This window comes from Schistocerca serialis, chromosome 5 (assembly GCF_023864345.2).
Source record: "Schistocerca serialis cubense isolate TAMUIC-IGC-003099 chromosome 5, iqSchSeri2.2, whole genome shotgun sequence".
In the NCBI taxonomy this organism is placed as follows: Eukaryota; Metazoa; Arthropoda; class Insecta; order Orthoptera; family Acrididae; genus Schistocerca; species Schistocerca serialis.
This window is the reverse complement of record NC_064642.1, coordinates 503,699,153-503,713,847: the sequence shown is the minus strand read 5'-3', so window position 1 is coordinate 503,713,847 and position 14,695 is coordinate 503,699,153. Positions and strand designations below refer to the sequence as shown.

General features: G+C 38.5%; 1 protein-coding gene across 1 annotated transcript in view; it reads right to left on the bottom strand.

Moving 5' to 3' along the window:
- The window catches only part of LOC126481474 (alpha-L-iduronidase), a 247,787-nt gene that overhangs the window by 38,743 nt on the left and 194,349 nt on the right, over positions 1-14,695 (bottom strand). The window contains exons 11-12 of the mRNA XM_050105252.1: positions 2,614-2,741; positions 1,990-2,121 (exon numbers count right to left, since the gene is read on the bottom strand). Of these exons, the coding sequence (XP_049961209.1) occupies positions 1,990-2,121; positions 2,614-2,741 (260 nt within the window). The remainder of the gene's footprint in view (positions 1-1,989; positions 2,122-2,613; positions 2,742-14,695) is intronic.

Below are 14,695 nucleotides of genomic sequence, written 5' to 3'. Positions count from 1 at the left end.
TAATGCAAATGAAACCCTCCAGCAATTAACAATTTGTTGATCCGCAATAAACTTACATTGAACATAAAGAAAATAAATGTCACGTTTAGTGACCCCGCCAAATGTGCAAATGGAAGCTACAAGCATATCAATATGCATATCATCATACATGTCTAGTGAGGGCATCTGCAGCGGGAAAGCAGATGACACTGCAGGTCAGTCAGATGAACTTCTGTAGCAGGCAAAATAAGTCTGCCAAGCAGCTAGATCACTTCAGTTGCTAGTATCTGATTTTCCTCTGCAAGTGAGCTATGACCACCATTGCTGTTTACTTGCCAAATTTAGCCATGTGCTGGATAATGTTTTAGCTGATGGCTGTATGGTTTCCATCACAGTATGATTTAAGTGGAACTATGCTTAGTATCATAATTTCCATATGCCTGGATAATGGAGTAGTAGTGCTCTGGCTCATCTCAGTTTCCATCAGGAATGATTGCTCATATTATTCCTGTAAAATCTATTATTGTTTGGTTTCACAGACAATTTTAATCTGTTGAAACATAACATTTATTTGTGTTTAATAAATACTGTTCGATTTAATGTAATAGTTACCATGAATTTCAGTCCAAAAAGGGAAGATGACATCAACATAAATGTAGACAGTAACCCCACAGACTGCATAATAAAATTTCTATGAAGGAATAGTACTCCTCAGCTAAAGTAGTGTGGACACACACAGACACTTACAAAGAGAATGTCATCAGTATGTCCATAAGAGTCCAACCATCAGTGTATAATGGTTAGTTCTTTTCTGTTACATACTGTTCACACATACACTCCATTTTCATCCACAGAATTCTTTTCTAGGGAACAAATGCACAAAATATGAACACAGAAAGAGCCACTTAAGGAACTTCACACAAGCAACTTTTCATTTGATGTCCCCTCCCCCTCTTTTAGCTGGTACTGTTTCACTCCTGTCAGTTTCCACTACACATTGTGGTATGTCCTGAAAACAAAGCTTGCATTTGGGTGCTTGGTGCACGAAGTGGCTGCCATGAATAGTGGTTTGCCATGTATAGAAACTTCCCACTGTGGCACCTCTGCTGCCCCTCTCATCTCGATGTCCCAAGAGGGTTACTTGGACCTTAAACTGGCCCTGAACACATATTTGAAACCACAGAAAAGGGACATAAGTATAATAACCCTAAATAGTAATTGGGCTCATAGTAAAATTCTGTTCAAAATATGAGAAATTTTAACTACACCATAAGAGTACATTTACCAGTCATTTAATCGTATAAAAAAAAGACTTGATAATTACTTCCTCAACAGCTCTGTCCATGACCATGTAACAAGATCTAGTATGAACTTGCATTTACCATGAAATAATATATAAAAAACTTGAAACAGCATTTCATAACATGGAATAAAATCACACAACAAACTGCCTAAGGAGATTAAAGAAATTACTACAACAAACTTACTTTAAACAAATTTAGTTACAAATTACCCAGAAACATATAAATTTACAAAGAGAACATTATGAAATTTTCCTCTTGAAAGGACTCATGTGTATATTATTACATATTTTCAGAGACCACTCATAAAATTGAACATGGTTGCATTATTTTCTTATAATTTTTATAAAAGAGAAAAAATACTTCCCCAGACAGTTAAAAAAGACAGATATAAAATTCAAATAATCAAAGATTTAATCTGATCTGCCTATCAAGTCATATTTTGACAAAGAAAAAGAAAGTAATTGGATATTTCATAGGGGAGATGGGTGAAGACAGTTGGCATTACATAAACTAACAAGAAGTTAAAGCACTGCCAGAGAAAAGTATAAGAAACATTTATTGTGGGTAAGAGATTTTTAATATTTAAGATTTCAAATACATATTTCTCAATCTTTTCACAAACAATACAATTTCAATGCTTTAGTGTCTGTAAATTAAAAATTCACATAATTCTGCATGACTAAACACATTCTCTAAAAGGGCTTACCTGTCCAAATGAAGGACTGTTATTCTCTGATGAACAAAAAAATATAAGAGCGACTGTTGGTAATGTCAATGGAAGAAAAATTTGTAGCGACTTCCTGTTGCTTACAGCTTCTAGCTGCAGTCGTTTTGGTCCCTAAAATTTTTTTGCAAGATGAATCAGTGGATGAAAAACAGGTGGTGAAGCATTAAAGTTTCTTATATTTAAGAATACAAATTAATGGTAAAATGTAGTCTGTGTAAAGCTGAGATGCGTTGCAGTGTAATTCTAACTATTCATACTTCTTGAGTTTGTTGGAGAGAATCAATGTCATTGACCATAAAAGAAACACAAATTGAGAAATGTTAGAGTGTGTTAATTTCTTAATGTAATGAAAAGTCAATAAAAAATTTAAAAACTTGGGATCTTGCAGCAGGGAATCAGAGCATAATTAATCAGAACATAATTTTAAAATGTAAAGTCACTCAAATTACTGTGTTTACCAAACGGAATTTCGTTACATCACAAGGCATTCTATATTATAAGCGGCAGATTAGTGTAACTATGTTGACATCAAACTGTGTTTTAACTATTTTTTCTAAGATGAATATTATTATTACACAAAGTTAAGATAACTCAACAAATTACCTCAGCATCTCTCATCCGTCTTCTTAATTCATAATCAGGGAAAGAGGGAAACTGAGCATCTTTCCAAATCTGATATGGATTTGTTTCAAAATTATTCAAAATGTAGATGGCATAACTGGTGTTGGAATCTAGAACAATTTCATTCAATTCAGAAATAATTTTAAAAATTTAATGACACTGACATCAGGACAGAGAATGCTAAAAATGACAAGGTACAAACAACTTAATACATACATAAATAAATAAGTAAGCAAAGTAATAGCAAAAAGTAGAAAAAACTGAAAGGTACTGACGGTATTTTATCTTTTGAAATAACCCACTCATTTCAGAAGCTTGGAAAGTGACCAATTGAACTTGCCTATGCAATTAAATATTTTTAGAAGACCATTTCTTATCAGTGTCCTCCATTAACCTTTGGAGTGGAATAATAGAATACAAAACACAGGGTAACCAATTGTTCAATTGTTGTGCACAAGAATATTTCAGATATTATTAAATGCCATAATAATATCATATACTCAGTTATAAAGAAAAAATTTAAAAATTCAAAGAGAGATAGATGCCAGGAAGAGAAATGCAAAAATATGTGACATTTACTAGACAGCAAAACTCCAGTATTGGATATGCCACTGTATTACTTATAGAAAAATCTATTTCCTTATTAATAGCTCGCAACAAGTTATTTAAATGGCTTCAACATTTTGTGGTAGGGTATATTAAACAAATCATATCAACTATACCCAAAACATATATAAAAATATCTAATAATAATTATACTGTAAAATTTTTTTTTTTTTTTTTACATGTCCATTTTAAGCTTTGTTACTTGTCTTCAATTTGTGTTTTTGTTAATCTGAGGATACAATATCGGAAAATAGTGACATGAAGATTACTCAAAACAAACAAACAATTGCAGTTTTAAGTTTCTCATCAAGTTGCAACTGAACTCATTCAATTGCAAATCTTAAGGGTCTTTGTAGTAGAATGTAAATTCTACTGTGAACACTTGAAAGGAAGTGTGGCCTACTTGAAAATTTTTTGTGTGCCTTTTATTGTGGGTGACTACATTGCAGTTCATCTGGAATTAATTTTCAGTTTTTGATATTAGGTACAAAAAGTGATAAAAAAGTAAATACAATGGGAAGAGAAGGCAAGAATTCAGAAAAGAACAATGCAAGAATTTTGAGGAAATATTTATAAAACATGTTGTTATTAGTTACCTAAAGTTATGTATGAACCCAAAGATTGACACTAATCTGTCTGTCTCTGTCTCACTCCCTCTTTAATTGCAGTCTTTATGTGTCTGACTTTGTGTGTTACGCTGTCTAGTTTATCTGAGAAATATACCTGTCTGAAGAGCAGTGGGTTCTAAATACTTCAAGTACTGTGGTGGGTTTATATCTGCAAGTGCAAGAAGAAACAGAAAGGGTGTCAGAAGTTACACAATGAACTCACATCATTCCAACATTACATGCAACAACTGCTGTAGACATTGCCAATGTTGCAATTATATCAGCTGATGAATATGCTGATCTACTGTTCAAGCTTATTCAAGCATACACTAAAACACTTACAACTGGATTTTGAACTGTGTTGCTTAATGTTGCTGTGAAGCCCACAGAAAACCAATCATCATTCACATCCAAATAGTAGTACTTTCTCTGTAGAATACCACTTATCATATGACCCAACAGTTAAGAATTACTTCTTAAGCTGCCACTGCGCATTGCAGCTAAGACAAATTCCAGCTGAACTGCATGTTAACTATGCTCATGTTCATATGTGTGCAGAATTAAACCAAACAATGGAAAGGCCTGGGTGGAATAACAACAATATGAAAATGCTAGATTGCTACTCACCACATAGAGGAGGTGCTGAGTCACAGCCAAGAACAAAGAAAAATACTGCTAAAATATTAAGGTTTCCGACATGCTCTTTCTTCGAAAACAGAAAATACACAAGTATTCACACAAGCACAACTCACGCACACATGGCCACAGTTCCTGGCTCTGGACCTCTAGCTGCAATCATATCTACATCTACATCTCATTTCATCTACATATATACTCTGGAAATCACTGTGAGGTGCATGGCAGAGAGTATGTCCCATAATATCAGTTATTGTGGTTTCTTGCTGTTCCATTCATGTAGGGAGTGCAGGAAGAATGAGTGTATGAATATGTCTGTGCCTGCAGTAATTATTCTAATCATATCCTCATGATCTAAGATTAACAACAATCTACTGGGGTGGGGGCGTGGGATAAAGAGGAGGCATTGGGTAGGGATGGGGGTGGTTAGCAAGGTGGGGGTAGGCATGGGGAAGATACTGAGCTGCCTTTGGGAGTGTGCATGGATGGGATGGGATAGGGTGGGGAGAGGATAGGGATGTTAGGTGCTGTGTTAGAAGGCTGTACTGGGATTGGCAGATTGGGGGCGGGGGGGGGGGGGGGGGGGGGAGGTGGAAAAAGAGGGGAAGAAGAAAGAAGTATATGAGGGGAAAAGACTAGTGAGAGCACTGGTGGAATAGACGGAGTGTATAGTGCGGGAGTAGAACAGGAGAAGTGGATAAGTGGGTATGGAACAGGGACTAGTAAAGGTTGAGGTCAGGGGGTTTGGGAAACATTGAATATGTTGTATGGAGAGTTCTCACATGTGTAATTCAGAAAAGCTGGTGTTGGTACGAAGAATCCAGACAATGCTGGATGTGAATCAGTCATTAAGGTGAAGCATGTTGAGCATCATGTTCAGCAACTGGGTGATCAAGCTGTTTCTTAGCCACAGTTTTATGGTGGCCATTCATGCAGACAGACAGCCTGTTAGGTGCCATGCCCAAACAGAATGTGGCACAATGGCTGCAGCTTAGTTTGTAGATCAGATGGTTGTTTTCACAGGTATGCTTGCCAGTGATGTGGTAGGAGATGCCCGTAACAGGACTGGGGTAGATGATGCAGGGATATGATGGAACAAGGACAGACATGGATACTGTGTAGGCTCAATGGGTGGAAGAATACCACTGTCAGAGAGGGTGGAAGAATAGGGAGAGGATATTTTTTATTTCAGGCACAATGAGAGGAATGCAAAGCCCTGACAGAGAATGTGATTCAGTTGCTCCAGTCCTGGATGGTACTTTGTCACCAAATGAGTGTTCCTTAGTGTGTATGTGGGAGGTGGTAGGTGACTGGAGAGACAGGGCACAGGAGATATGATTCTTTTTCAGTGCCTGTAGGATAATTGAGTGACAGAGTACAAGGGACAGTCAAAAAGTTTCTAGCTTGAGATACTTACCACAATGTCTCGCACAAACAACAACACCTACTTTTATGGTAACCCTTTGTGGGTAAGCAACTCAAATTCTGTAGCTCCAGCTTCGATAGTTTTGCTGCTAGGCCATAGTGTAAGCAAAATGGTGAATATCAAGAGAATCAAGAACTGTGCTGTGATTGAATATCTTCATTGGAAGGGAATGACACCCAAGAAAATTGCAGAGGACATGTGGAATGCACTTAAGGACAGTTCTCTGTCTTATGCAACAGTGAAAAACTGGGTGTCCAACTTCAAATGTGGAAGAATGAGTACAGAAGATGTGCCAAGGAGTGGGAGACCTGTCACCATAGCCACTGGTGAAATAGTGACTGCAATTCACGATACAATTTTGCAGGACCATCAGACAACATTGAAGCACATTGAAACCACATTTGGAATATCCCTTGGGTGTGCTTATGACATTGTTGTGGATATTTTGGGAATGCAGAAAGTTTCATCTCAGTGGATCCCGAAAGACTTGAATGCAGATCAGAGACAGGAGTTGTGCAGTGCTGTGAAGAAATCGTCCATCAATTTGAAGTGGATGAAGACAGCTGTCTTGCAATGTATATGGGGTATGGCGGGTTCACCACTTTGATCCTGAGACAAAACAACAGTCAAAACAATGGAAACATCCTTCATCCCCAACCCGAAAGAAATTCCGGGTGTAAAAATCAGCCGGTACGGTGATGGTATGAGTCTTCTGGGATGCAGAAAGGGTAATTATGGTGGATTACTTGCAGAAGGGTGTAACTGTCAATGCATCATACTGTTACACCCTCCTGCACCATTTGAGAGAAGAGATAAAGAAAAAAACGTGTGGAAAATTGATGCATGGAGTGCTTTTGCATCAGGGCAATCCAGTAGCACACAAAGCCCTCACAACCTTGGAAACCCTGCATGATTGCAGGTTCATATTGTTACATCATCTGTCATATTCCCTAGATTTGGCTCCATCAGACGTTTATCCTTTCTCAAACCTAAAAAAAGGACCTCAAAGGAGTACAGTTTAACAACGATGATGCAGTGAACACTTGGTTGGACTTGAAATTGAAGACTTTTATTTAAATGGTTTGCAGAAGTTATCTGAACATGCCCACAAATACATTAGTGTACACAGGTGTTATATTGAAAAACAAATTGGTATTATGAAATTTCTGTCATTTTTTATTTGTCAGGTTAGAAAATTTTTCGTTCTCCCCCCCCCCCCCCCCCCCTGTACATGATTCCAATCTGTTTACTGATTTTATATAACACCAACACTTCTTAAAATTTTTAGTCAGGGCATCTGACAAAATTTTACTTTCACATTATAGTGTTGTCAGTCAATGATTGCATCAGACCAACAGTCAACCACTACAAATATCGTCATTGACGCTGCCATTCCAATGAAGCTTGTGCCACACCTCCCTACAGTTGCAAGGCACCATGGCCACGTAGTGGTTATGAAATACAGCTGCAAGGAACAAGTGTGACAGTTCTGTCTTAGGTTCCATCTGGAGAGGAGTTCAAGTTTCACAGAGTCATGACATCAACATTCAGATGAGCTTATGCTACGCATGTATATTCAGAGTGTCTACTTGCATCTAGTGGATAATTGTTTCTAGTACCTGCATATCGTGCAGTTCCATGTCTTCAACTGCTTCCTTCTTTACTTGGAAATCAAGAGTTATACTTCAAGAATGAAATTTTCACTCTGCAACAGAGTGTGAGCTGATATTGTGATGGTTTGCCTGCTTTATTTCTTTGTTTATTGTTCTCAGTGTTGACGTACTGCATTGCTATATTGGATGAAAAATGGGGAGTAGAAGTCAAGCATGGACTACTTTAAATGATTAGCTAATAGGTGCACATTTGCATTTCACAGTTGTTTACTTTCACAGTTCCCAACTGCCCATATACACATTTAATATGGCCAGTGCACTATTGTTTATCTTTCGATAAGCCTCACTAATAGTTTGCAAGCAAACACCATTGCGTTATGTATTGAACAAACACTGTCACTGTTTTAACACACGGCATAATTGTGTTACGCTTATTTCACAGTTAATTTGATGCATTGTTGTTCTTGTTCCAACCAACACATGTTCTTGTCTGAAACTTGGCCATGGACTGAGTGTCTCGGGACCAAAAATTGGGTCTTTATATATCCTCACAATAATAGGTATTGAGACTACACATTGTCCAAAGCTTAATTTACAGAAATTACAATTAAAACTTAACTCATTAAATTAACTGAATACATCATAAAATTGGTTCTTTTTAACAGTTTCTCCTACTGAGAGGGTTAAGATGAATTATTTGTTTGAATCATGAAATTAACAAATATTGTTACGCAAACAATACTTTTGACAAAACTTTTAATTTCTTTGGAATTAATTAGGGGCTGACTTTGTTAAAATGTTTTCAATTAGAGCCAAATAAATACTTAAAGAATGCTAGTGTTTTGTCTTCCAAATGTTTATAATTATTATGGAATTTATATTTGTTTATAAGTCAACAATAGATTTTAAGTTATGAAACAATTACTGATTTCATCCTATAACAAAAGATACTAACTAGGTATAATCGAACTAAATTAGAAAATCAATTACATACATAAAACAAAGCACAAATTTAGATCTGGTTTCTTTAAAAGTGAAGGCCAACCGATCTCTTTTATGAAAATGCACATTATACTCATATATGTTAATGGTAATTAGTTAAGAATAAAATGAATTTTAAGGAGGCAGATGGGAAAACAAGAGGGGAAGTAAAATCATCCCAGCTTGCTTCATCACAACAGGAAACTTCCTTGTGGATTAAAACTTTGTGCAACATCAACACACGGACTCAGGAACTCTGCATTTCGCGGGCAAATGCTCTGCCAATTGTGCTACCCAAGCATGACTCACAAGATGTCCTCACAGCTTCACTTCTGCCAGTACCTCATCTCTTACCTTCCAAACTTCACAGAAGCTCTCCTGCAAAACTTGCAGAACTAGCACTCCTGGAAGAAAGGATATTGCGGAGACATGGCTTTCCACAGCCTGGGGGTTGTTTCCAGAACAAAATTTTCACTCTGCAGTGGAGTGTTAATTGATATAAAACCTCCTGGTGGATTAAAACTGTGTGCTGGACTGAGACTCGAAGTCAGGACCTTTGCCTTTCATGGGCAAATGCTCTACCAACTGAGCTACCCAAACACGACTCATGACCCATCTTTGCAGCTTCACTTCCACCAATACCTTGTCTTCTACCTTCCAAACTTCACAGAAGATCTCATGCAAAACTTGCAGAACTAGCACTCCTGGAAGAAAGGATATTGTAGAGACATGGCTTTGCAACAGCCTGGGGGATGTTTCCAGAGGGAAATTTTCACTCTGCAGTGGAGTGTGTACTGATATGAAATTACTAGCACATTAAAACTGTGTGTTGGACCGTGACTCAAACCCAAGACCTTTGCCTTTTGTGGATTCTGCAAGTTTCATGGGAGAGCTTGTAACCTCCCCCTTACTAACTGACCTATCCTACTTGCAATATAAAATATGACAGTGGATTGCGTGTATGCCTAATTGGATAAGGCTATCTTTCCCAAAGAAATAATACTGATAAGTAGGAGGAAAGTGTACAACAGACCCTTCTGGTGCAAAAGTCTACTAAAATTAAAATGTAATTAAACTGAAAAGGGTTACAATTTGTAAAAATGAAAGTTATTTTGTGCATTCACTCAGGAACAACACTGGACAGAAAAGGGGTATACCACAGATCATGAATTCAGAAGTTACACTAATGAACGAAAAGGAAATAATTAACAGTCACCAGCCCACAGCCCACTGTGGCAATTTACATCCAAAATCCTGTACAAGATGACGGGAAAGAAAAACATGTATTGTTAAACACTGATGTGGCAACTGAAGGTTGTCACCTTTTTTTCTTAGTTTAACTGATTATTATTTAAATAAATTTTATTAATCAAATCACATTCAGTTGTGCTGTTGGGTTAGCCATTAATACTTTCTACCAATGAACAGTCTTACTTCAGTGCTGTGCATACGATGAAACTCAGAGCTGACGATGAATCTGTGTTGCTGGAATTGCTGCTGTTGTTGAAGACGGTAGCATCTTGTGGAGCACAGTTAATTACAGGAGTGGGCAATCATAATTAATACAACCTCTTCTGCTCATCCACTGTCCTTATTCCTGCTACTAAACATCTGGCTGGCACGCATACATGATGCCGCCGAAATGGTACACTCTACTGCGAGAGTGTTAACACCACACTTCCGCACACTACAAGCACTGGAACCTATCTCCCTCTCTCCTCACGCTCCGTGCAACTCCCTACCCAAAGATGTTACAATGCACAAGCACTGCTATTATCGTTGCTAGTCAATGCAAATAACAATTCTTTTGGCTTTTCCCCAGAGCTTACAAGTTTCACAGTAAGACAAAAATAAATACAATGAAATGTCAACAGACTTCTACCTAAATTTACACATACAGTGAAACAATGTCCTTACTTATTAAAAGAAAGCATTTAAATTACAAATATTTACATAAAATTCAGCAAAAAAATTATATATTAGTAGCAGGTGCCATGCACCCTGCATTTTTGGTGTTACAAGCTTCTGTGAAGTTTGGAAGGTAGGAGATGAGGTACTGGCGGAAGTGAAGAGGTGGGGCAGGTCATGAGTCTTGCTTGGGTAACTCAGTTCGTAGAGCATTTGTCCACAAAAGGCAAAGGTCCCGAGTTCAAGTCTCAGTCTGGCACACAGTTTTAACCCACCAGGAAGTTTTAAGAGTTATACTTGTGTACATAATTCCATGTGTGGTTAACTCAGTTACAGCAATGGATTCCTACAAAGATAAGTGTATTTCAGAATTAAATAAAGGGTTATATTATCTGGCTATTAATTCAAATTAATTTTCTGTTTGTCCACCTATGTGCACAAAAGGAGAATACTTTGTACTAATTTGTCAACTTTTTCAGTCTTGTTTTGTGTGTTAGTTGGGTAAGAGTGAATATTATATCTGTCACTACCCCAGTGCCAGGCTTGTTATCAACCAAAATTTTACAGTTATGGGGACAGTGTATTGACCAGTTATTACAAACACTATATTCACATTCAACCAGTGGAGCAAGTTCCTCAGGTACCTGAGTTCCAAAGTTTGCGGGGCAAAGTGAAATCTGGGCAGAACATGTGGCCCAGCTTACAGCACACATTCATGCCGTCATCACAGGTAACTAGCACATTTTTCATTTGTTGTTCACAGCAGATGCAGAGGTGTTCCATTTGGCACTCAAATTATTCCAAGATTTTCGTCCTGACAAAGTGCCATATGATGAACTAGTGTCCAAACTGTCTGATCATTTTGAATTTCAAATACATGTAGGAGCTGCTAGGTATACATTCTTTCGGCTCAAACAGAAGTTTGAGCAATCCTATAAACAGGTTAACAAGACAGAGTAAGTTCAGGTGTTTCTGTGGCTTAAGTTATAGTGATGTAATGCTTCAACATGCTATCATTCATATTGTTTTACATGCATGCATTCAGGCCTTTATTCTGAAGCTTCCTAACCCCAAACCCAGACTTGAAAACTATGTTGTCAATAATTGAGTCTCAGGAATAGCAGACATTGCTGAACTTGATATGAGAGCTACACCTATTTTTATGGTGAAGAGTGAGCAACTTCAGACATCAGCCTCCACCCCCGTCTCCCCCACCCACCTGCTCAGGGTGGACATGGCCCGAGGACTCAGTTTCATGCTAACAAGTCCCTCTGTTGGTGCACAGTGCTGCACAAACACGGAAGCATTGCCCACGTTATTATAGTGCACAAGACAGGGCACAGAGTCCTTTCCAGCAGGCAAAGTGTTTCACACGCGACAAGCAGGCCACAATCAATGTGTCTTCAGCAATCTGGTGCCACACAGTTTTCAGTCAATGCCAGACTCTTTCCCACAGGACATGTATGTGCACACAGACATGTTGGTAGTTCAACCTGATTACTAGGACAGTCTTCAGTGATCAACAGGCAGTCTAACAAATTGTTTGTACATTTGCATGTGGCAAATCAGAATGTGAAGTTTCAGTTAGACAATGGGGTGACTGTTACACTGCTCATCCACATATAATATGAATGTTCAAGTAGCCTGCAGCTCCAGCAGCCAAGTGCCATGCTATCAGCATTTACTGGTCACAATATTCCTGTTTTAGGTGAGTGTAGTTTGCCTGCTACTTTCTGTGGTTCTATGAAAATAATTTCTCTTTCACGTCCTATGTTCACAAGACAATACAAACATTTTTCAAATGGATAGTTTTGATTTATTTGGTTTGACAATTCAAAGGAATGTGTTGCAAGTAAATTCAGCTTTGCCACTTGCTAGTGTCAATGCATTGTGTGACATGTACAGTTCTTTGTTTGATGGTGTCATCAGTGCTTGAGGCCCATGTTATATAAAAAGATAATGTACAGCCAACATTTTTTCAAGTTCAACCTGTCCCAAATGCTCTATGGAACCAGGCAGCAGCAGATCTGCAGTGTTGGCAAGCTGTGTCTGCAAAGCACTGAGCATCCCCTTTGGTTGTTCTACCAAAGCCATTGGATCATCTAAGACTGTGCACTTTAAAAGTTACTGACAATCCACAAACTGTTGTTCCTTCTTGTTTTTTCAAAAATTGACATAAAGGAGTCATACTGCAACTGCCTTTGGAGGCAGCATCCAAAAAGATTTTTGTGATCAACACCCATCTGAATCCGTTTCGGTATCATTGGTTACTGTTTGGTAGTGCAATGGTCTCAGCAATATTTCAGAGGTACTTGGAGCAACTTACTTCACAAGCACCATCATATGCTAATTACTTGGCTGACACAGTCGTCTCTGGCTGTATGCTGGATGAACATTTGTAGAACCTCGAAGCAGTGGTCAAAGTGTTATCGAAGGAGGGTTTAAAGAGTAACCATTTCAAATATTCATTTTTTAACACAGAAATAGAGTGGCTGGATCATCTGGATCATGTGATTAATGCGTGTGACATTCATACATCTTGCTGGCATTTGTGTGCGATTCATGATTTGCCTGCCCCCACAAATGTGACAGAACTACAAACAGTCATGGGAAAATTGACATCTTACATTTGTTTCATACCTAATGCTCATCACATTGTTGCTCCACTGAATCATTTGCACTGCAAGGGCATTTCTTTTGTTTGGTCTAGTGTGTTGTTTATTAGAGTTACCCTCAGGCATTAATACTGTTAAATCAAGGTATCCATGTGGCATACAACATATATTCAACAAGAGCAAGGAACAATTAATTACTACAAAACAAAGAATAAAGATATGTCAATGAACACATCACCAAGAATAAATACTTCAAGCACTGAGTGATGCCAGAATACACATCACTGTAACATACAGTCACTACATGTGATTCTCAGATCATTTTTCAGTGCTTAAAGGGTTCACTACTAAGTGATTAAGTGACCAGTGTCTTATACACCTTGACTCCTCCAATCCTATTAATCTTGCAGTGGACTCCTCCTCTTATGGTATTGGTGCAGTGTTGTCACACCATGTGGGCTCCACAGACAGGCCAACTGCCTTTGCATCAAAGATACTGTATAAGGAACATTTCAATTACAGACAGCTGGTAAAAAAAGCCTCTGTCTATCATTCATGGGGCTACTCAGTTCCATCAACACTTATGCAGATGCCAATTTTACTTGATTATGGACCACAGGTTGATGATGGCCTTGTTTGGTTCCTCGCAACCTGTCCTAGCTCGTACAGTGCAGAAGTTACCACGGTGGGCCCTATTGTTGTCTAATTACCAATATGAGTTGACATATTAGCCTACCACTAAGCATTTCAATTCTGACCTACTATTGTCCCTACCAGTAAGCTCCAATGCCAACTTGGATTCATTGGAGGACTTGGGTTTCCATATCGACTCTCAGAAGATGCTCATGTTGAAAGACTTTCTGGTGACTTTTCATTGAGTGGCAGTGCAACGGCATTGGACCCAGCTTTGAGTGGGGTTCTTGATTTTGTTTGCCAAGGGTGGTCTCATAACATTGTCGTATCTGCCACATTACAGTACACCACTACTTTGCACATGGTCAAGTCATTTCAGTGCAGATGGTTATTCTCCTCCTTCATACAGAAAGTGGAGATGCTTGTGTAATGGTTCCTCAGTCCCTCTAGCAGGAAGTACTCAAACTGTTACAAAGGGGTCATTAGGGTGTCATCTGGACCAAACAGTTAGCCAGGCGGCATTGTACATGACCAGAGACAAACTCTCAGATAGAGACAATGACTTACAGTATTCTATGTGAGCAGGGCATCAGACCGCTCCTGCTCAGTATTAATTTCATTGGCCTTGCCCTGCTGGACCATGGTAACAGCTGCAAATTGACTTTTCTGATCCATATTGGAATACCCACTGGTTATTGGTGGTGAACACTTACAGCAAATTCCCCTTCATCAAACCCATGACCTCCACTATGTCTGTGAGTACTGTGTTGACCCTGACTTCAATTTTTTTGTAATGAAGGTTTGCCAGAAGTAACAGTGTCTGATAATGAGCCACAATTTATGTTACATAAGTCTGAACAATTTTGCAGTGATAGTGGCACACAGCATATCCTCACAGCCTTCTCCCAACCACAGTCCAATGGCGATGTGGAACAGTTTGTCAGAACCTTCAAGTCATAGATGGACAAGTTGTGGGCCACACACTCACAGGACCAGGCCCTCAAAATTTTTTAGTCATCTTGCTGTTCCTTGCCCAAG